We start from the raw sequence: 23,089 nt of genomic DNA on the forward strand, positions 1-23,089 counted from the left end.
TCGTCCCTGTCCGGTATGTGCTGGTAACTGCCCTTCGCGTACAAGCGTTAATTCGCCTGTCGTTCTTTAGTCGGAATTTCAACGTCGTCCGTTATTTTTCCACGGTCGAGTAATCGCGCGTTTTACAGGACGACGCGGGAAAGGAAACACTAAGAACTGGTAAACAGTAGCCAACAGGAATAAGTCAGAGAATTTTTCACACAAGCTTTTGTAACACGCGCAATAACACTTGGATCCAATTTCCCTCGCGAATGGTCGGTAATTCCGTGTGACCGAGTTTCGTGCGACGCTTTTTTTATTAATCTTATTTTCCATCTACTTCTTCTCCCGGTTTGTTTTTATTCTCCCTCGGGAGATCAGAAGTAGTTTTTAGTTTATTAGCCTATCTCCGTGATTTTATCCTGGCAAGTGTCCCGAAGGATTTCGTTAGTTTGGCAAGCGTGCATCCGGCGTTAGCCTCGTAGAACCGGGAACCACTGTTAATTGTCCGTGTCTTTTCTCAATGGCCGCATAAAAGTTGATCCATCACTGCAGGGTTCCTCGCTGTCCCTTGTAAATTGCCTGATGGTTGTCTGTGTGTTCTGTGTGTACGATGATAAACCGCATGAAAGTAGGAAGGTCGTCGCTATCATCCTCTCACGCACGCTTCAGGTACTCGTAACTGCTCGTGGACATCGTGCAGAGAAGGTTGTACCAAAGAGTTGTACGATTGTACGCAAATACGGGTCAACTACAAGCTCCCGGTGAACGGTACGTCGGAACTTGAGGATTCGCGACTAGTCGAGGAGGGCAGGGCGGGAGGAGGTGTCGAGGGCGACGAAGAGGCGAACGTTGCTCGTTCGCGACGTTCACGGGCCTTGAGGGAGTACGACTACGCCGAAGAGGTGAACGAGGATTTCGGAGAGGAGGATGATTTTGAGTTGGCCAAGCCCTACCCGACAGGTATATCGTTGATGCAGGTGAAACGGTACGATCTGTGCTAATCGCGCGACCGGCTTCCGGTTCGGTACCGGTCACTGACGAACACCGTCTTCGGCTCCGTAGGTCTGATGGGCAACGACTCGGAGTGGTACTTCACCGGGGCGAAGCTATTCCCGAACGTCAAGGGATGCGGCTATCCGCCGATGCTCAACTGCAGCGTTTTCTACAAGCAATACACGATCATAGGGCACAATTTTAGCTGTTACTACTCGAAGGTCGACCCCGGCATCGTCATCAGCGACTTGGACATGTGGCAGGTCACTATACGAGACACGATTATTACGCTCCCCACCTACCCCTTGGGGGTCTTCTTCGAACGCCTCCTAACCACACGATAACGATGCACCAGGTCCGCATGAACCTCGTCTACGCGATGGCCATTCCGATTCCATCCTTCATTGTGTCGGTGATTTATCTCACCATCGCCTACTTCAAAATTTACAACGAAGAGGAGGAGGTCCTGGTCGACCGCGAGGAGGTCGACGAGGGCATCGACGTCGACGGAAGCAACGCGACCCCCTTGCCTCTGACCAGCGGAGCGTTGACGCCCGGTAGCGAGGCCTTCAGAGAAGACTTGGCTAGCTTTGGGCATCAGTTGAAGGTCGCGATGGCCGACGACATCAGTAGGGAAAGTCTTGATGGAATACCAAATTCACTTTCCGTCCAAGGGTAAGCGAAGACCAAATGCTATTTCCCTCGTAGTAGCCGACCGAAGCAGTCAGGATGCTTATCGATCCCAAACGTCGACCAACTGCCAATGTAACAATGAAAAATCGTACCAACTATTTTCTCTGATCATCTTCTTATTAAATTCAGTCAGGTTTTTCTGCTTTTCCATCACTTGTCTTTGGGCTATAAATAACTGTGGCGAACTCTCCGTTCGAGTGGCTCGGAGAATAAGGGTGATTGATCGTTTCCTAGGGATACGTAAGATTAATGTCGTATAGGTAGATAGACGGAGGTGCGGGACGGGGACGAGAAAAAAACATACCGCACCGTGAGATTAGGTACGAGCTTGCCTGGTAAGCTCTACGTTGACAATGTTTCGTGAAAGCAAAACACTTCCGGGGTTTCCTAGCGCGAGCTTCGATGTTTCAACTCGTCGTAATTTCAAAGGCTTCTTCTCAAGCCCGGCCGCCGTTAACTGAGAGACAAAACGAGCTTTCGCTCTATATCTACAAGACGGTACGAATAAAAATCAGCTTGTATTATCGAGTGGAAATAAAATCTCCAGACGAATGAAATTCGTATTTTTTCAAAGTCTATACATCACGAAGCCCTCCAGCAGCTATTTAGAAACGTGTACGTTGTATAAGCGAGGCAGGTGACATTTATTGAATTGGATAATGGAATCGACATTTTCTAAATATAGAAGGTATAGACAGAACGGTGCAGATGCACGGGTTGAAAATCTATTTCTCTTCGAGGTCGTCCCGTCGCTCTTTCTCTCTCGTGCAAAGGGCCGTTCGAATCGAAAGCTATAACACAAAGCGTATCGCGCGGTGTATCTGCTTTCAGAAAATTGCGGCTTTCCAATACGCCGGTATAAATTTCGAATATAAATACGCGCATAATACATATTTCCCGGGATTTGCATACGAACGTAGACAGTGCAGAAACGGAGAAAATTTATTTCCAGTCAGAAACTGGCGTGCGTAACAATAAAAACTGAACCTGCTACGTGCATCATCGAGAGATCATAAACGGAAGACTTGAAATGCTGCGCAGAGTGCAGGGTGATTAGTTGACGAAGAACGAATTGGTCCGGCTCCAGATGTCGTTAGTAAATTCGGGTTATCCGAAGTAGCCCGCAAGCTCTCCACCCCCCGATCGTTGTTTGCCTCTGGCGGTACGGCGCCGCACAGTCTGCAGAAATTCGTCTCTAGTCTGACTCTATCCGTTCCGCTAGATCATATAAACCGCCGTCATCCACCCCATCCGTATCGTTCACGAGCTCGTAGCCGCTTTGTATGGAGAGAATAGTGTATAGCTATCCGCGAAGAGACAGCTAGGGCTGTATTCGCTGCCGGAAGAAAAACAACATTCGCTTTGGTCGGGGTATCGGGAGAAGTCGAGCGGACATCCCCCTGCCCCTCTCCGAGGAGCCGGAGAGGCAGAAATAAAGAACCAGCGAGTCATCCGGCCTCGATGTACGTGTCGAGAACGACGGAAGTGCTACATTGTGCAACGAGGAGGCAAACAAGGTCTTTTCGCGCCGTGTTTAAATTTGCAAAAAAGAGTCGAAGGCGAGAGCATGCTTGTGAATAGAAATACAAAACCGGTTTTGGATACAGATCCTGTACCGACATCTCACCGACACTCCCAATGTCGGTAAAAGAATCTGTGTTCAGAACCGGTCTTGTATTACTACTGCGAATATTGCGAATACGCGAGGCGAAAAGACCGTTGCCTCCTCGCTGCACACGATTCTTTATACGAGAGTATGGTACGCGTTTTTTCAAGAAGCAGGAGACTGAGGTTAGGATCGCGTAAAGTCATATTTGTTCGCGACAGCGCATGCGCGCAGGATTTGAAAGTGGTATTTTCGGTACTCCGCACATGCGCACTCGCAGACTCACTATATAGTCATAGAAACGTATACTTTGTGCACGAAAATCACGCATGAAGAAACGCGTAGAATATTCTCGCGTTATATAAAAGCACATTTCCACCACGATAACTCGTGGACGCAGAACTGAGTGCAGGGTGGAAGACCGAGGGTATACGCGCGTAAAGATTACATACGCACGGTGCAATAAGGTACTCTAGGTTGCGTGCGACGTCGAAGGTTGAAAGTGCCGCGATATGCGTGAGAAAAGCTTCCGCGGCGAGGAAAGGACGCAGGCATCGATTCATCCCCCCGACTAGCAGCCGCCCTGAAACCCGGAGTGACTGTACCTTGCAGTAACTTATACCCTACAACCGTTGCGGAACAGTCGGTCACTCCAATGACGCGGGTAAATGAATTTTGCAAATTGTCAGCGATTAATGAGCAGCGGTGGATGCGCGGAACAACGTTGACGCAAACGGGGAAAACAGATACTCGGTCATTCTGCGTATCTATTTTCCTGATTCTATTCATTGCTAGTAATTGGACGCTTGTTGACAACGTAAAAACTAATTAAAACCAAATTTGCTTATGGCTTGGCTCAGAAGAGTTAATTGATAGGGTAGGTGGGTGGTTTTTGATAATTCAGTCGCTGGATTTAGCTGCCCGTTAGAATCTCGATTATACATGTACGCACGACGTCGATTAGCTGTCTCATGATAATTCGGCTATACACGCACACGTGCAAAAGCAAATAACAGCGGTTAATAGCTTGATAAATCGGCAATGCGAATTGCCGACGGCAAAATATCGTGAGGCCAGGTATTCAGACATACCTATAATTTTGTCATACATTCGCAAGTACCCCGTTTCTGGAGGTATACTCGAGGTTTCTCGATTATAGACATAAATAGAGGTAATCGATCATCGTGAATTAAGAAAGTCGAAAGTACGTCACACGCTCATTTACAATTAGTGAAATTTACCGTCGGGTCTGCCGGTTACAATTCCACCGGGAATAATAATATTCCGTAGATTTCGACGTCGAGGGTAAATCCGTGCGAGAGGTTCAGGGGCCTTCCGTAGGCAGCGAGACGCCACGAGAAGACCCCTCGCCTTCGTTACGACAAAACTAGTAGTGCAGGCACGGTTATGGCCAGACCGCGAGGCGCCAGCAAATGCGAGCCAACGAAACGCGGCTGCGCGCAACCGGATATTTGCGGTTGCGGCATGCCTGTGCATACGAAACACATACCGTGTAGGCGTAGTTACCCAAAATGCGACACTGTCGATATAGAATACATTTTGCATACCGTGTGGAAAAATAAAAAGTTACATTATTTGTGACTGACCGATTCAACGGCGCCTTCTAACTCCCTGATGAAGTGATTTCGTTTATTTTCAGAAACTTGAGCAAGACGATGACGACGAGTATCTCAACTCCACCTGGGCCGATGGCGGCAGTTTGAAACGTCATTTCCAAGGTCTGAATAACATTTCGTGGAAGCCCCACTAAGCCCAAAGATACGCGGTTGAGTATCCTTAAGAGAAGAAACATGATAACATTAAATTGCATATGCGGAGAAGTGAATGAATTAATTTATACAAATTCTATCTAAATAATACGATGATTCAGAAGAGAAAAAAAAAATCAATAATTATCAGCATAATTGACATGCGCGTATAGAACGGCAAACGGAGCAATACGAATAACGAAAATAAATTATATTATTATATGCATTTCACACGGAGCTAAGGAATTGGCCGGAAAATAAATCATTATACGTACTAGCCGCGACCGCCTCGAGTATCGATCACCCGAACACGTAATCCAACCGACCACACTTGCCGAAATACTAAAAAAAAGAAAAAATAAAAAAGAAAAGACTAAGCAACACCGCAGAGTGTGATTCTTATTGCTACAATTTTATTTTTGCGCAAAATATGCCAGCACATAACTAACGTAATAAAATCGACGATATTGATACGAACATACAAATAATAACGATAACAAAATATATACGCGTATAAATAAAAATTAGGGAATTTTATTACCTTGATGTATAATAATAATAATAGTAATAATAATAATAATAATAATAATGATGATGAATTGATTGGTTGATTGAAGATTATTACATAATTCTAAACTGAGACTGTGGTGCTACATAAGTTTGCCGTATAATAATGCTAAACGAGAAAACGGAGCTGTGGTACCTATGCAATTATATTTTACTTGATTATCTCTATTAATATTTGAGAACAGAAATCCTACCACACACCATGGCTAAACCAAAATCTCGCAGAAATTATTCATCAACTGATTGCACGCCTGTAACAGACGATCAACTTCTCTTTCTCTCTTATCACTGCCTGTTTTGATTGACACTGAAGAAAAAGAAGAAAAAAAATCACAACAAAAAACGAAACAAGGATGAAACTTTTTCGATCAAACGCGTCTGTACGACTGTTGCGTAACTATTTTAATATGTATAAATATCCGTCACACTCAACGCTAAAGCGTTGATGTACATTTCCCGTTCTGCTGATCGCCGCCTTTTAAAATAATTAAATTAACTGATTAATCAATAATCATCTGCCATATACCGCGCGTTAATTAAAACCATATAAATATTGTATTCAATGAAAAAAACACGTGCAGGATAATTATTCTTTGTATTGCCGATGGTTTTTTTTTTCATACGTTTCTTCACGAATAACCATCGGTACACGCATAGATTATGAAAATAAACGAGCATTACTACACACGTGTTGGTGGTGGTGGTGGTGATAAAACGAAGAAAAAAATATACAAGGAAAAAAAGTCATCGTGCTTTGATTTACCCCGTTTGATCAAAATATTCAATTAACGATTATGTAAGTAAAGAAACTTGATGATCTTCAACACCACCACATTACGCATTGTATTATATAGTTATGATAATACTGTATACTAAATAACGCATTTGCATGAATAAGTAAAACGGATAACGTCGCATATAATTAATTAAGTATCGAGAACATAATTTAAAGTACGCATAATTAGTTGAGCAAAAAAAAAAAAGAAAAAGAAAAATTACTACGTACTATAATTGATAAATTTTAAACAAAAAAAAAAGTATACTTCGCTTGCTGTGTGAACGCGTTACGAGATATCCGCACCACTCACTGTGCATCGTTACACAAATTCTGGCCACCGGAAAACAAACGTACAACACCAATTATTAAATTATACCTACATATAGACACGACTACGACACGAGGATTAGTTTATAAAAGTGACAGTTTTCAGTTCTTATTCTCTTTCTTTTTGTAATTACATTATGATATATTTTGGTTCTGTTTTTCGATTTAATAAAACGCAGGTCACCTTTTTTTTTTATTTCAAGAAACAAATTTGTACGCAAAAGGAATCAACGCAATTCTGCTTTCTGTGCTAATCGATAAAGTTATACAAAAACTTATCAAGATGTGAATTGTCGAAATACATATGTATTGTTTTTTAACACAGCTCAAAACACGACTTTCACACAAAAACATACCGATACCACCCAGCACACGCTACTAATAATCGATAGTTTGTAAAAGTAAAACTAAAAAGGAAAAAAAAAAAAAAATTAAAAATAATCTTCTAAGATAAACATACGCGCGTAAGATGTTGCATTTTCAATAAAAGTAATCTTGTGTAAGCCATACAATAAATAATATATAATTATACGTTATTATTAACCTACGGGAAATAAGTGAATTGTTTTTATGAATTAAGAACAAGTTGTCTGTGATCTACAATAATAAATACTTAAAGACGGGGCGAATGGAAAAAAAAAAAGAAGAGAATATTGTATAAGTATTACAATTTAAACGTAAAAGTAATGAAGAAAATAAAAAAATTGAAAAAATAAATTAACCAACACGTCATATATGCCGAAGTTGGTAATGCGGATCGTTTAAAAATAATAATTGTATGAGGGATTTCAGACGGGAGCAATATATTATATTATTAACGAAATGTATATCTACGCGAAAAACGAAATTAGGGGGGAAAGAAAAGCATTAAGAAAAAGATAAGGAAGATAATCGCATTTTTGAATCACTGCAAGGAATTATATATAAATAAGAATACACATTACGATCATAAAAAATTGAGGACACAAAGGGCTAAAGAAAAAAAAGGTAGATAAAAACAAAGTCTAACATTGTATAGTTGCTGTTGTTAATAATCTGTGCTACTTTGCGAGGTAATAATTTCGCCAGAAAATTAAAAAAATTAAATAAAATAAATGAATAAATAAATATAAAAAAAAAAAATACGAACACAGAAATGCTTTAAAAAAAAAATCTAACAATTTAACTAAAATGGGCGCTACCTTCAAACGTTAATATCATAATAGATAAGGAATATTAATATACATTATAGGTAATAAAATGGAGAGAAATAATAATAATAATAATAGTAATAATAATATAAACAGCGATAATTACAAATGCGCACGCGTACGAACACACACATACACCACACGAATGATTACGAGCAAATTATTCTCACAGTGGCATAAATATAACAATATCAACCAGCGCGGCTACAAGACAGAATTGAGAAAAAAAAGTAACAATAAATATACAAACGGAAAGAGAAAAATTCAAGAAAAAAACAAAAAAAAAAAAATTGTAATAAAAACTAAGATTTATAAAAAAGCGCAAACACCAAAATCGTTCCTTCCACCCGCTCCGGCCGTGTTTTTGATTGATTTTCTAATTACAAGGATAATTTTTAATTACACACGAATTGAATTTCACATGTATATTGTATAAATCAAATCGACTATTATATCTCATCTATACGCACCTCAAATGCAATTATACATAAATAAAGAATAACAGAAAATGTATTATAATTGTTTACAAGTGGAAACGGTATTGTTTCATACTCTAAATACATACATACGTACATATTGTGGTCACGATGTAATAATAAAATGAGTTGTCGAGTGTTACGGAAAATGCAAAAAAAAAAGTTAAATTAAAAAATAAAAAAAAAAAAAAAAAAAAAAAACGTTCATTAATAATTTTTGTACCATTTGGCACGTACCTACGCGTTGAGAACAAAAAGAAAAAGAAAAGGTAAAACAACAACATGCATTTCGGCATGATCGCGAATTTATATTTATGTACAACACGTTCTCAATTTATTATGTAAATTATTAATTATAAAATTTCGACCGTTAAAAAATCAATTATACACATACATATATTATATATACATATATATATATATACCGATTAAATTTCGTGTGTGAAAATGTAATATACTTGGCTTTTTCTGCGGTTAAATAATAAAATGTTGTCAAGGCTTTCACCAAATGATTATTTCCTACACTCGGTGTGCATTAATAAGTTCTTTTTCCCCCCCTCTTTTACGCGTCAATTCAAAGTTTCCAGCTTTTCAGGCGTTCGGGAATTGGGGATTGGTAATTAACGATTAAAGTAGAAAAGGTTAGTAAATGACACGTGAAAATTTCTTTTCAACAAATCAATTAACGGTTAATCTATGAAGATTCTTTTTATTTCACTTCGTTTTCACGAAAACGTGATTACAGGTACTGTAGAGCTTCTCCATCCCAGCTTCTAGGACATCTTCCACGAAATAATGAATCGAACGCCATTTTTCACCTGTAAAATTATCAACAAATTTTGGTAAGCCAGAGTTCAGCTACAGCCGAATTCTCAGACTGATCGAACAGAATGTGTCAGTGTACGAACGAAAAGTTGTCATCTTCTCTTATTCAGGACTCTAGCCAGTTTTTCATCATTTTGACGTACGTAAATTCTATTACCATCAAAATATCGGTAGAAGATAAAACAAAAAATTAAAAACTAAAAAATAATGTGTCATCTTACAAGATTCGTGCAGCCTTGTATCAAAGTTCACGTATTTTCCTCAGTTACCTGCGACAAAATAAAAAGCAAATAATCGATCAGACGGTGTTAAAATCAATCCCAGAAATGCGAAAGGGGTTTTAAAATATCGTCAGTACACGTTGGGTATATTTTAAGACATCAAAAGAATCAGACCCGAAAGATGCTATCATCATTGAAGAAAATTACAGCGAACCATGTGAGTGGACGGTTGCAAAACTTTTACCTAAACTCAGGAAGAGATTCATCTTGGAAAATCCGTGCCACTCTGCATCGAAGTTCACACATTTTTCCCAGTCACCTGAAACAAAAAGAGGAAATAATCGATCAGACGGTGCTAAAGTTGTTTTAAAATATCGTCGGTGCACATTTCATATCATTTTGGGACATCAACATAATCAGAGCCGAAAGGTGCTATCACCGTAGAAATAAATGACAACGAAACATGCGAGTAAAAACTTTTACAACTTTTCTCTCACCTCGTGCGGAAATTAGATTCCAATTTCCAAAGAATTCCGTTCAACGGTTCATGGAATTTTCACGAGTCCAAGTCGTAGATTAAAATCCCTGTAACAGAAGAGACGACAAAATTTTCAGAATCGCGAATAAGATTCGATGCATTTTGAGAGGATTGTTTTCTTCTATTATTGATTCAGAATAATACGTTGGGAAATTGTTTCATCAATGGTACTCAGACCCGAAAGATGTTTTCATCATTTTATAACAGATTATAATAAATTGTTAATTTTCAGCAATTATTTTTATTAATTCTGTTTCATTATTACCTTATATTTGTGGATCGTCGAAGACTCGTCAGCCACCTACAGCTATAATCTGTAACGACAGAAGAGAAAATTAACACGTGATTCAGTAACAAATAATTAGAACATATTAAATCCCCTTTTACAAGTATGACTAACGACATTAAATATAACAAGACAAATATACAACTGCGTTTTTCCGAATGTCCTTGAAATGTTAGACAAAGGAAAAAAAAAAAAACAAACCAAAAGATGTACAAGCTTCCAGTAATGTTATTCCGCGATAGAGCAACATTGGAATGCAAGTTTGTTGTACAATAACTACAGTAATATTATTCAAAGTCGACGGTTACAGAAATGTGAACACCTTTTTCCAATAGATTCGCTATAATAAACAATTGCAAAAGAATCACTTTTCGATAATTTCCTCGCCATTTTCTAATATCATATGCGGTAAGTTTAGTTTGACTTAAACGTTCGTTTCGTGCGCGTTAAATCATGTGGAATATTTCAAGAAATTAGAGACTAGAAAATTAAAAAAAAAAACAGGTTATAAATTTACGGCAATATCGTACACACAAGTCCAACGCTTCGCATAAAATTTCACAGAGTTTCAAATAAATTCGTCGCTGTGATTTTCCTGGATAATAAAAGTACGTATAATCAATCAGTACAGAGTTGTTGCAAAATTCTCCCAGTTTTTGAAATCCTATGAAAAAATTTTCCACAAAAAACAAATCGCCTCTTTACAGAGCGTTAAAAAAAAAAAAAAATATCACAAAATGGTTTATACCATAATATGAAAAACCGATTGAATAAAATTATTTTCTCAAATCTGTAATTCAAGTCACAGCTAGATGTAAAATCAAATGATCTTCAAAAGTATGAAATTCAGCCAAAGCGCTCCAAAAATCGTCAATATAATTGCATCGCAAGTACATTTTTTATTCAACTTAATTTTCCATTTTTGTAACAACCCTGTTTTATCCGTCGAATAATCAGACTTGTAGTAAATCTGAGCACGCAAAGGTACAAAGGGAAGAGGGGGAGGGGGACCGACATTCGGCAATCGTCAAAATCCAGGGAGGTCCGGGTTTATAGAAATCGTAGGTAAATCGTTTACGAGAGCTGAACGCGATTGTTCCGCAATTGACACAGACAATTAGTTGCCATCGTTCACAGAACAGGGTACAGAGAATTACTTTCTTTTTTTTTTCTTTCTTACATTTGGTACAAACAGCATAAACCATTAATCGCAGTTTACAACGTTTGCAACCGGTAATTTTCTACTTCACGTATAAACTTATCCGATTAGCAGCAGCAGTAGCACAAAAATTCGCAATCGGAGAAAACTCATGTTTCGAATAACGAACACACACTCAGTCAGAGAACGTATTATCATTCAGTATATTGCCACTCGAATAATTGTTCGATGTTTTCTTCTTCGCATCGTTAGTACTGCAAACACTTATTCAAATTGTTATAAATTTCAATTTGAGATTAAAAATAAAATATCGATTCATCTTCAAGTTTTACATACGTGATCGTGACAAAGTGTTTGCCGTACTGGACATAAATAGTTCCACATGTTCCCACCCCAAGTGTATAAAGTATAATTTATATAGATATACCTTTAATAACATTTTCGCAAATGCTACTCACCTCAGTAATAGTGGGGGTTCAATGAATAGTTCATTCAACATAGTAAGAGCCTATATCTTGCGATTGCAGTCTCTCCTCCGCTAAAGAACACTGCCGCGATCAACCATTTGGATCACATAATAATGTTGAAACTGTAAACATAGGTATCTGGGCAAAGAAGTCACGGGGTCATGAAAAACACCCAAAGTGTTTTCGTCTCAGGGCTTTCGGTCAGTTATACACATCAGTACTTCTATTCGAATCCAGAAAAATTTTCCTGCGTAGTCGAGAAGTTGACAAGTTCACACATCAAGAAAAATTGGTTTACAAATTCAAGCGATCCTGAAGTTTAAATGATTTCTCAAAACTGACGGTTCAACTGGTAGATTATCGAATATGGGAAAATAGAAGAAAAAAGGTATTAAAGAAAGCAAAAAATAAAAAAATAAACACGATCAAGAGAAAATTGTGTTAGATTTATAAACGAAGTACAAAGTTATATTTCAGAAAAATTTTCTAGCTTCAATAAGATGCATGTAAGCACAGTGAACAAAGAATATGTTGTTACAAAGAAAAATTTCAGTAAAGGAATGATTGCAAAATTGATTGTAAAAATTGAATTATTAAATGGAAGTTTTTTTTTTTTTTAAATGTTTTTTGTTTTTGTTATACAAACATTACCACCCTATATCAGCGATGCTTTTTCCACATTGTAGATTGTTGATTCCCTTATAAGCCAAAGTTGTAAAATAAAAAAAAAAAAAAAAAAATTAAAAATTCTCAAGTTCCAGAGAACAGGAAAATCGACGGAAATGTTTGAGTGTCTCCTCTTCTTTGATCGTTTCAACATTTAACACACATGCACACAGCAAAGATTTCCAATTATCGATGCTGCGAAGCGTGTTCTTTGTTACACGCATAAGCAGAAACTTTGAAGTTACGGAAGTTTGTTCTTAAAAGTTTCTTCGAGTCCATAAATCTTCGGCCGCGTAGATTGTGATAAATAATAAATTCTCTTCGTGTTAATGTTAAATTTCATTGATAAAATGTCACGCTGAGATACATCATTTGCAAATATTTATGCACGTTTGCAATCAGAAATTTCATCAAGCTCCAGTCGTTTTTCTCAAAGTGATTTCGCAAACACGCAAAACGTGACTCCAGATAAAGTACAATATTTACAGCTTGATAACGAATATTTTTTTGCAATAACAAAAATCACACGCCATGTTGAAAAGTTCATCTGAAGTCACGTATAGTGCAGAAATACGCAACAAGCGTAATTAGAATAATTTCATCATTTTTGCAATATCAATCAATCGAATTGATGAGATTGATTTGCAAACATTGGCGTTATGAGTAATGAGCAAGAAATAGATAAACTCCGATTTTTTTAGTGACGCACAGTTTTTTTTTTTTTTTTCTCTAACTTTATTAATAAACTTTTAAATTCATTTTTCTGTGAGAAAAAAAAACAGGTCTCGGTATCACAGATCGAAATTATCCATGACTTAATATCAATCTCGTGATAATCAACCCGAAATATTTTCTCGCTGGTTGAGATTTACGTGTTTTAATTCCATTACTAAGTTTTAATTACGGTAATTGTTGTTTTCAAACTTATATATATATATACACATATATATATATTTGTATATATACGTGTATGTAATCGAGATAGGAATAATAACATTATTTCCAATTTATGCTATGGATGGTTATTCAGTAACCTTCATTCGAATCAGTCATTCATCTGATAAAATTCATTACAGAGGATTTGACTTTTTTCAAATTTACTATATACGAACTATTTGTTTGTTTTTTTTTTTTTTTACTTTTCGATATACTCGATGACGGATATCGATATCAATACTATTTCGCCTCGTATTCCTTTTTTTTCTTCAAATTATCGTAACAAAACATTCAAGTTAGATATCCACATTGTTGATTTCAGTCAAAATTAATACCTCCACACTTACACACTACTAATGGTAGTTATTATTTGTATAATATATATAAAGTACAACTTAGTAATTATTAATAATACAGTCAAGTCACGTCGATTATCTATATATTCTTCGTGATTCTAAGGTCGTAATGATAAATGAGCCGTCAAATTGAAGCTAAAAAAAACCAGATCAATTTTCAGCTGAGGAATCCGTGGAATGGATTGTTTTTTACACCCTGATTTCAATCAAACGTTTCGGAAGTAAATTCGACAAAAGATCTGCATTTTATAACTTTCGCAAGTAGTATCGAAATATAATTTTCATCGTTGGTTAATAATAATACGTTGAGGGGAAAAAACGTACTCTGCTGGAAGAGCAGCAACAGGGTAGCTTTTTTTCCTTGCAAGTTAACGACGATAGCAATGATCTTGTCATCATCGACACAGCAGTGAACGATTGATAAGTTTGGTTTACATATTTCTTTTCTTTTGTCAAGATAGTTTAACAAAAGTAACGAGTTGTGTTGTTAACAATGTAAAAAAAAAAAAATATGTGTAAAACGGGAAGCGGCTGAATGACCAAATAACGATATACGAGAGAATAGACTTAATAAAAGTATCAAACAGAGTTCCGTCAATTTAATTTTTTTTTTTCTTTTCTTCTAGTACCTGATAAAGTTCTCGTATAGCACAATACACGCCCCTAGATCCATATAGTAGTAGTAGGTAGACATGTACGAGAAATATTTTCACATTTCATAATATCGTCAAAGTCGACGGAGACGAAGATTTCCTAGGTAGCGATACACGGACTTCGCTGAAATGTTTACGGCGCCGGGCTATGTACGATAAAATTTCAACCCCTCCACCCCACCCAGTTTCTTCGATACTTCACCAAGTCCGAAGACTCGATTTTCGATCACAAGTCAACACCTTCCTGGGTACGGAAAGTCTTCGATTTATGATATGCCGCAGTTCGTCAACTTGTCCAAATTCTGGGTATAAAATTTAAAACATCGTTCGAATTCCATACTGCATATTTCACTGCACAAGAATAGAAGTATTACAACGCGTTCGGATATCGAAGGATTATCGCGTATTATAATATATCCACAGTACGAAACGATTGCGTGTAAAACTGAGCTAAAAGTGGGATCGCGAGGGGGAAAAAAAAAAAAAAAATAAAAGAAGTAATAAACTTTCCGTCAACTCTTGGATCTCTGTCGGCCTTATTATCTTCTTCCTTTGCTCCTTCTCCTTCTTCTTCTTCGTCATCTCATCTTTCTCTCCTCTCTCTGTCGTTAGTATCAATGTTCATACTTTAGGCGATTGCGATTCGTCATTCCCGTATCAATATCGCCTTCGCTTGTTAGGATAATCGTCGGGTCGACCACGGTCGTTTCCTTGCCAGCGGGGATTTCCCCCGCCGCCTCCGCCACCGCCGCCACCGCCGCCGCCGCCGCTACCGCCCCGATTGTTACCGATGTTACCCATGCTTCCCATATCGACCCTCATGTCCATCAAATCCATTATTTGACCACGGTCGTCACTATAACCGCCGCCTCCACCGCCGCCGCGACCCCCGCGGTCCATGTTATTATACGCGTCTAGGAAAGACTTTGGATCCTGTCATGGACGAAGGCCATTTTGTTTTCATTTTATTTCGTGAGGAACGATAGCGCGATCGACCAGAATAACGTGTAAAGACGTGGATGTAAATTACGGGTTTTGGAAGTTACGATTAAACATAATCGCGGAATCGATAAGCATAGATTTACATCGTGGCATACGATGGAATGGTATTTTTTTTTTTTTTTTTTGTGTTTACCGTTAAAAACACATTTCATAGTTCATTCACAGGCAGTGACCATCCGTGTTTGACAGCAGCAGAGAGGTTCATCGGTCAATTTCACATAGAAAAGAAATGGGAAAAAATACAATGTTAGAGAGTTGTTTCTCGACGAATGCGAAATGTAAATATCTTTCGACAGAATCAGAATTATTCGTGCCTCTAAGATCGTGTCACGTACTTGTAACTAGTCGTGCCACTAAATTTATTTTCCTATCAATTAATTTCCATCAACAACTAGTATTTTATCAACACGTGTAAAATAATTCACACAGAATCAGAGGACCAAGTAAATGCCTAACACAACCAAATAGCTGTCTATAAGCGTACAGACAATACCAACTGCGATTCGACGAGTAACCAAGATATGGATATCGAGAAATTGACAAGATAAAATCTACGGATGATACATAATACTTGTTCAGACATTACAAAACATTTCCTGAAAAATCGTAAAATGATATCAGATGTGGATTAAAAAAAAAAATGATTGTTTCTTGAGCTGGAAAGCGATGTGAGCAGCAAAGAAACTTGATCAGGGTCTTCTAAGCAAGCTCTTCGCAAATTTCAAGCTCTGAAAAAATCATCTTTTTCGTATGAAAATGTAAAGTGTTGCTTAAGAGTAAGATACAAGGGATGGGGGGGGAAGAAGTTCGCTCTTTCACAAATCAACTAACGCTTCGACGATACAGGCGTTTTTTTTTTTTTTTTTACATATAAGTGGACGGTGTTGATCGCGTAGGTACAAGCAGTATCAACGTGAAAAAAAAAAAAAAAATCAAGTATCCAACGAATTTTTCACATCGAGCAGAGCAGAGACGAGGGTCAAAACTCTCTTCACAGCAGTTGGGACGTGGTTAAGCATTTCTTGGTCCACGTACGGTAAGACTGATCATGGAATTACTGAGCCACAAATATAAATTCAATGTATTAATGAATGCAAGAAAAATATTTTGAACCACACCTGTCTAACGAAAAAAAAATAATAATAATTGGACAGATAATGTCCCGTAATTCCATGATTTTCGTCCAAGTTTTAAATAACCATCCGAATAGATATAAACAAGATACAGAACTGACTGTCTGCAACCATATGGAGAGGCCAAACGTAGCATTGCATGTATAGAAATTGCACACGTTGTCACAGATAGTACTTGCTTTTCTGTGCAGCGCTTTATTTTTGAATGTCGCGAACGGATTATGTTTTTTTTTTTATTTTTTAAACGCGGTATTCACAACTGGCGTGAAACTGTTATGTAGAATGTTAATTTTCTTCAGCATGATAGGCGAGGTTGTGTTCGCGGGTGAGCAAAAGTAATCGGCTAAGCATCATCACACGGTTAATTTTTTGTTCTTCTGTTAAAAAAAAATTTGTATTTTTTTTTTTTTTTTTGCCTTCTTCAAATAATGCGCCTGGGGTTCAACATATATCTACGAAAAGATTTAAAATCACTCAAATTTTATGAATATGTTGATGAGTACTTTTCATCAGGTCACAGCAATCAGCAGCGGAGAGATAACAGTGGTAAATAGAAATGGTAATCAATGTTTCGAAATAAGTAGATTAATACCATCTACTTTACCACGTCAAATGTTTTCCCACCCTAAGGTTAAAACTTTCTTTTTCCTTCTCAATCGCACACTAGAAGATGACGTTGGATGCAAAGTGGAATTAAAATATATATATGTATATAATATATCATATATATCAAAGCATATCCAGTGTCGTGTAGGCACAAAAAGGTTAGCGCGTCATTTTTGTTTAATTCGGGGGTATTTATACACATGCACGTTTTTTATATGCCCGAAGACAAGTTTTTTAAACATATTTCTGCAAACTTTATACTGCCTCATTCCCCTTCATCTTATTATTCACGGTCATTAAGTGGGCTACCTTTCAACGTGGACAAAAAATGTGCGATGTTCTGCGGTATAAAAATTAATCATCAATTCAATTGCATCCCGAAGATTTTTATTCATGCCGAGCACGTTTGAGTGAGACTTTCTCGTTCAGTCTCAAACGAGAGTGACGATCTCGCATTGTAATAGAAATTAATGCTCGGTGACCCCTCCATATGTTTCAGTTGTTGAACTTCGGTGAAATCGTCGTTAATGTAATATTATATTATCAAGTACAGTTCATTGAGATCGGTAAGCGATGGTGTATAAAAATTGGTTTTTTTTCTTGTTGCAGACAATAAAATTCTGTTACACGTCAAAAACGTCTTATTAATGAAATAGAAAAGTACTGTGCAAAATTACGCCATCAGATAATTCGCCAGTAAAAATGCGTTGTTCACTTTTCTCCTTAAAGTGTCATGCAGAAATATTATCTTTCACGAGTACACGCAATAGCGGAAAATTAGTAGAAAAAAAAAAGGAAAAATATCTTCGCAATAAATGGCCGAAGCTATATCTCGACGCTCGGACAAGATCCAGTTCATATATAAACTGGACTCGAAATCCATTCTCATGTTACAAATCTTTCAGATGCTTCAGGTATATTCGATAAAAATTAAATAATTACAGTGGAGACCAGATGAAAAATTTAAAGGGAAAAGAAAAAAAAAGAAAAAATAAACTAGACAAGTGAATTCGAAAATTCAACTACGATTAAATTTTGTAAACAGAGTTAATACATTACCACTGGCAAGTTGTTTCCGCCTGAAATAGAAAAACAAAATTGACATTGCTTACTTGGTTCTCGTAAGTTTGGATACATTCGCGAGTCTTTCGTATTTTTGTCTCTAAGTTCTTACTTATTTTTAATAATTTTACTGTTCAAGTTATTCAACTTTTACTGTAATAATAACATGTGCCCAAACTTTTGGCACATCGCAGAACCATAAATTAGGTTTCAGGATGCTTCCTAGCCGGGTTATGATTTTGCTATTCCCTGTTTTTATTCATATGATTTCTGGCACTTAGAATCTTCAATCAGCAAAGAAACAAGCGTGGCGTCAGGGATTTTTTTCACGTGACATTTTATTCATCAAGTAGCACAATTCGAAAATACTAAACAACAAGCTCAATCGTGACCATTCATGTTAAGTTGAAAAACACTCACCGTCTGGTTGACCAAATCCGTCGCGGTCATTCACACTGATGGCATCATAATTTTTACCACCAATGCTGCCAGGGCCTCCCCCTCCACCTCCGCCGCCGCCGCCGCCGCCGCGTATGGCTTGTTCCTGTAGGATGAAAATTATTTTTCAAAAATTAATAAACCGTATCACTGTGTCAATGTATCAACGTATCAAGGGATCAAGAGTCATCTACCGTAGAAGGGAAATTTTTTAATACAAGTTTGTTTACCTGCATAAAGAGATTATTCTCTTGCTGTCGTCTGTGTAATTCTTCCTCCTGCCGCCTGATACGTATCGCCATTTCTTCCTGTTGTCTCCTCCGCAGTTCTTCCTCACGTGTTCTTTGCTCCTCGGCTTGTCTCTCCTTCATCTCCCACTCTCGCTTTTGCCTTTCCCTGTCAGCTTCGCGCATTCGCAACTCTGTGGTCCACCGGAGAAAAAATTTGATCAAGAAGTATTCTCGACTTGGAGGACAGTTATCAAATCAAGACAGTTCAGACAATATTCAGAACTTAAAAAGCAGCCAAAATAATTTTATCATGTTGATCAAACGGTAATTTTTTTCATCATTATTGCACAGTTGAAATTCGAGCAAGTTATTCCCATCCACTCACGTTCGCGTAGTAACTCAGTCTCGTGTTCATATCTGGCAAACTCCATCTGTGCTTCAAGCTTTTCTTCCTCCATGGCCATTTCTCTCTTCAACGCCTCTTCCTTCTGTTTGTAAAGTTCGTGGAGCTGCTTCCACCTAGTGCCGTACTCATGTTCAAAGCTACCGATCTGTGCAAATCTCGGTCCAACTTCACGAGCTTTATAAAATTCTTGGTTCTTACGGGGTAAATTTTTGTCTGGATAGCCGTCTATATCATCTTGCTGCTCAAAAGGTTCGACGACGACCGGTCGGAGAGAACTGCGGTAAAATAAATCAAGTTGTCGCATTTCATGAAGACACAAAAAAGAAAGACTACAACCTTCACAAATGTATTTTGACACACTTACGCAGTAAGGAAGTAACATCCTTCGCTACATTTCCTAAGCGCCAGTTGTGCACCTGGTTTTCTACAATATTCAACTATTCCCTCGCCCATACTTTTTCCTCGGTCATCTACAATAACTGTCGCACGTTCAATCTCGCCAAATACACTGAACGCTCTGTCCAAGAGTTCATTCGACACCCAAGGAGTAAGATTCTTGACTTTAATAGCTGACGAATGCGGGGCAAAGCGTACTTTTATTGCACGACCTTTTCGCATCGAGCCATCCAGTTCATGCTTTGCTTTTTCCGCATTTGCACGGAAGTCCTACATAACACGGGGGGGGGGAAAAAAATACCGAATGTTATTATTGTTATAAACTAGTGAAAACATCGGTTTAATTTCATAAAGAATCAAGTCATAGCAAAATAATGCAGCCAAATGATTATTATCATTGTGAAGTCAAACGGTAATTTTTTTAATCACATAATGTGGCGATAGGTTGTATATTTGGCAATTTCAAGAAATGTAGAGCATATATCACCATTCTTAAGAATGCGAAATTCTTCTCGTTATTCACAAACATTTCTGAAACTTCTCCAAACGCGCTGAACATAGTTTGAAGTTCTTCCTCTGTAACGTCGTTGGTAAGGTTACCAACGTACAAACGATTTCTGCCGCTGAATTTTTTCTCTGTTGTATCTTGGGGCTGTAGCTCATGCGTCGGCCCGCTCAAATTTATTATACGTTCCATTAGGCGATCCTGCATGAAATACAACGTAGTTGAAGTTATTACCAAGTAGAACGGCGCTCAAAATTGCAACCGAATCTATTACTTATTAAACAAATTGTGTCCATACTTTCGGCACACAGATAGACATTGACGAGTCAAACCATGTTTCCTAGCCGGACTTTCTTTAGTATTCCCTTACGATAAATCTATGATTTGGCACTACTCGGCAAACATGAAGATTTGCAGTAGCGTGGCGTCAGGGTTTTCAACTTGCGTGTTCGCAACACGCGCACAACATTTCACGCATTACAAGACTTTGATCGGTAAAACTCACGTCTTGTGACCTGCCACCCATCATTCCTCGATCTCCGCCACGACCGCCTCTACCTCCACGGCCTGGCCCTCCTCGTCCGCCACCAAGGTCAGACATGGATATGTCCATACTGCCGTCCATTGAGTCATTCATTTTCACCTGATATTAAAAATACTGAAAGTTTGGACGATTTCCTATAACTGTTTGCATTGTGCGATGAATGTAGCATGGAAAGAAGTGTCGTTAACTTTCCTATTTTTCATTTCGATTAACCCTTATTTACACCGATATCTCGAGAATATAAGAACAATCTCGGTGTGGGTAAGAATTATTCTAAATTACAAATAAGTATTTTAGGGGTCAGAGTATTATATTGGGGGATGAATGTAAGACACGTAACGTAGAGTCACTCTCGCAGGTCTGAACCAGCGCAACGTGCCGGTCGATCTCCAACACATCCAACACATTGACAAAATGGACTCCAAGCGCGGAGCAACGTGGAGTGTGTGATCGATATAAGGAACAGGCGATTGGTTTATCAATAAATACGGCATTCTGATCATAGTCAAAGGTTTTTTACACCCGCATAAACCTTCCGCACCGATATGAAAATCCGGAAAAATGAGATCGGAAGAAACAAAGATGCATAATCGCGTTGGGCGGAACACGAGCGTGCCGCCTTACGACGCCATTTTGTGTTTGTCAATTCCGTGCGACCGACGCGCAGATAGTTTTCAGGGGATTAAAAAATCAATAACCTTTAACGAATCTTTAGCCGTAGGAAAAATTGGTGTACATGATAACAAATCAAGCCCAATTAAAAGAAATAGCGAAAGACTGTAAGCTTCGTGATCGATTTACTCTCAACATATATTTTCATGTTTGGTGGGGAAAAAAGAAAATGTCGCTTTCCTCGACCTCGTAACAAATGTAATAGCTTTACCTGCACGTCATTTCTGGGTCCTGGACCACCTCCACCTCCGCCTCCGCCTCCTCCGCCTCCTCCTCGACCTCCAGAAAATCGGGATCCTTTCCTACCTCGAGGTCCGCTGCCGCCACCGCCACCACCGCCACGTCCACCGCCGCCAGGTCCGCGTTGATTATCGTTCGTGTTTTCAGGCGGGACGTTGTTCGGGGTTTCGGATTTAACACTGGGAGCATCAGCGCCCGACATGATTCCGTTGCAAGGTCAACGGCCGGATGATGTTGGGAAAAAAGCTTCGCGTAGCGCGGAGTCAACTCCGTTGTTCGACTACGTTCGCGACGTACGACGCGTCGACACTGAGGTGTAACAACGAAGAGAAATGGCAACGCCGACGCGAGACGAGCCTGCCGGCTTTTCCCCCCTCTACAACCACACCGCGAGGCACGACGGGTAGCGCCGTTCTCGGTTTCTATTAGCTGACGGCTTCGAGGCTTTCGCTTTTTATTGGCTGACGGCTCCGACGCTCTTACGGAAACTACGTTAATCTATTCCGGCTTGTATTTCACCCGGAATTATCGACGAGAATGGATTTCGAACAAAATATAAATATTCGACGACGTGTTTGCGCTGCGTTTATTTTATCGTGGTAAACGAATGATCGTCGTAGCTGAATTACATGCTACACGGACCTCGACTTGATCGGCGCCATTTTTTCAAATCAACGCTAAAGCCCGACATCAGCTCGATCGGCTCGATTCCATTCTACTCGATGAATTCGAACTAGAAAAGCAAGGATATTTAATTACGGAACGAGTTTCCTACTCTAGATGATTCGTTGAACCAAGTAGATGGAATCACGAATGAATACTTCCGTCATCGTTGCACCGCTCGTAGTACTTGCGTACTTATTCCTTTTTTCTAAGATTGCCCAAAAAATATTCCCTCGCTGTATTTCCGTATCGAATAAACACAAACAATTTTATCATAAAGCGTTTAGTTTCACAGAAGTATCAAAAGCAGATATCCGAAGCATGGAGAAATAGCCACGACTATATGTTTCGCAGACCTTATTATCGGCCTAAACTGAATATCGAGACCCGATCAGATCGTGACATCTATAATGCATGTAATACGAGTAGCGTGCTAGCTCCTACAATAGCGAGTATAGTTCGGCATGAAAAATCATCGGCATAATCTGTTATTCTTTTGACAATAGATGCAAATACGTAGAGGGAATGCAAAAAAATGTTGTATGAATAGTTAATAATCTTGGTTCTCGCAGCAGGGGTAAAAGCAGTTAGCAAGACCGTTTATCGAACGGGCAGATCGGGCGGGTGATTTAAGTGGCGGTGAATTAAGGTCAGACTTGTGATCCGAAGCGATCAAGCATATGCCCCTAAAGTGTTACAACTTA

At 38.5% G+C, this 23,089-nt stretch overlaps 2 protein-coding genes across 10 annotated transcripts in view; one reads left to right on the forward strand and one right to left on the reverse strand.

The window, feature by feature from the left end:
* The window catches only part of LOC124186564 (cilia- and flagella-associated protein 298), a 39,599-nt gene extending 31,762 nt beyond the window's left edge, over positions 1–7,837 (forward strand). For 5 of the 7 annotated variants that reach the window (XM_046578384.1, XM_046578386.1, XM_046578387.1 and 2 more), the window contains exons 3-6: positions 652–942; positions 1,045–1,238; positions 1,331–1,650; positions 4,916–7,837. In XM_046578384.1, the coding sequence (XP_046434340.1) occupies positions 652–942; positions 1,045–1,238; positions 1,331–1,650; positions 4,916–5,045 (935 nt within the window). In that variant the 3' untranslated portion in view covers positions 5,046–7,837. The remainder of the gene's footprint in view (positions 1–651; positions 943–1,044; positions 1,239–1,330; positions 1,651–4,915) is intronic. The other 2 variants (XM_046578390.1, XM_046578391.1) reach the window with 2 other exon arrangements.
* A 1,226-nt stretch (positions 7,838–9,063) lies between these two features.
* On the reverse strand, positions 9,064–22,064 carry LOC124186559 (protein no-on-transient A-like). 3 transcript variants are annotated; one of them, XM_046578370.1, is made up of 14 exons: positions 21,694–22,064; positions 20,772–20,909; positions 20,249–20,467; positions 19,730–20,031; positions 19,345–19,640; positions 18,960–19,150; positions 18,712–18,835; positions 18,289–18,308; positions 11,869–15,421; positions 10,231–10,279; positions 9,925–10,012; positions 9,672–9,746; positions 9,428–9,475; positions 9,064–9,199 (listed from the first exon to the last, which is right to left on the reverse strand). In XM_046578370.1, the coding sequence occupies exons 1-9, from the start codon at positions 21,922–21,924 to the stop codon at positions 15,146–15,148; spliced, it is 1,797 nt and encodes a 598-aa protein (XP_046434326.1). In that variant the 5' UTR covers positions 21,925–22,064; the 3' UTR covers positions 9,064–9,199; positions 9,428–9,475; positions 9,672–9,746; positions 9,925–10,012; positions 10,231–10,279; positions 11,869–15,145. The 3 variants fall into 3 exon arrangements, with proteins under 3 accessions (XP_046434326.1, XP_046434329.1, XP_046434328.1); XM_046578373.1 differs by lacking the exon at positions 11,869–15,421 and having other exon boundaries at positions 21,694–22,063; XM_046578372.1 differs by lacking the exons at positions 11,869–15,421; positions 18,289–18,308 and having other exon boundaries at positions 21,694–22,063.
* Between the last annotated feature and the right edge of the window lie 1,025 nt (positions 22,065–23,089).

The sequence above is a fragment of the Neodiprion fabricii genome, chromosome 7 (genome assembly GCF_021155785.1).
Source record: "Neodiprion fabricii isolate iyNeoFabr1 chromosome 7, iyNeoFabr1.1, whole genome shotgun sequence".
Taxonomy (NCBI): domain Eukaryota; kingdom Metazoa; phylum Arthropoda; class Insecta; order Hymenoptera; family Diprionidae; genus Neodiprion; species Neodiprion fabricii.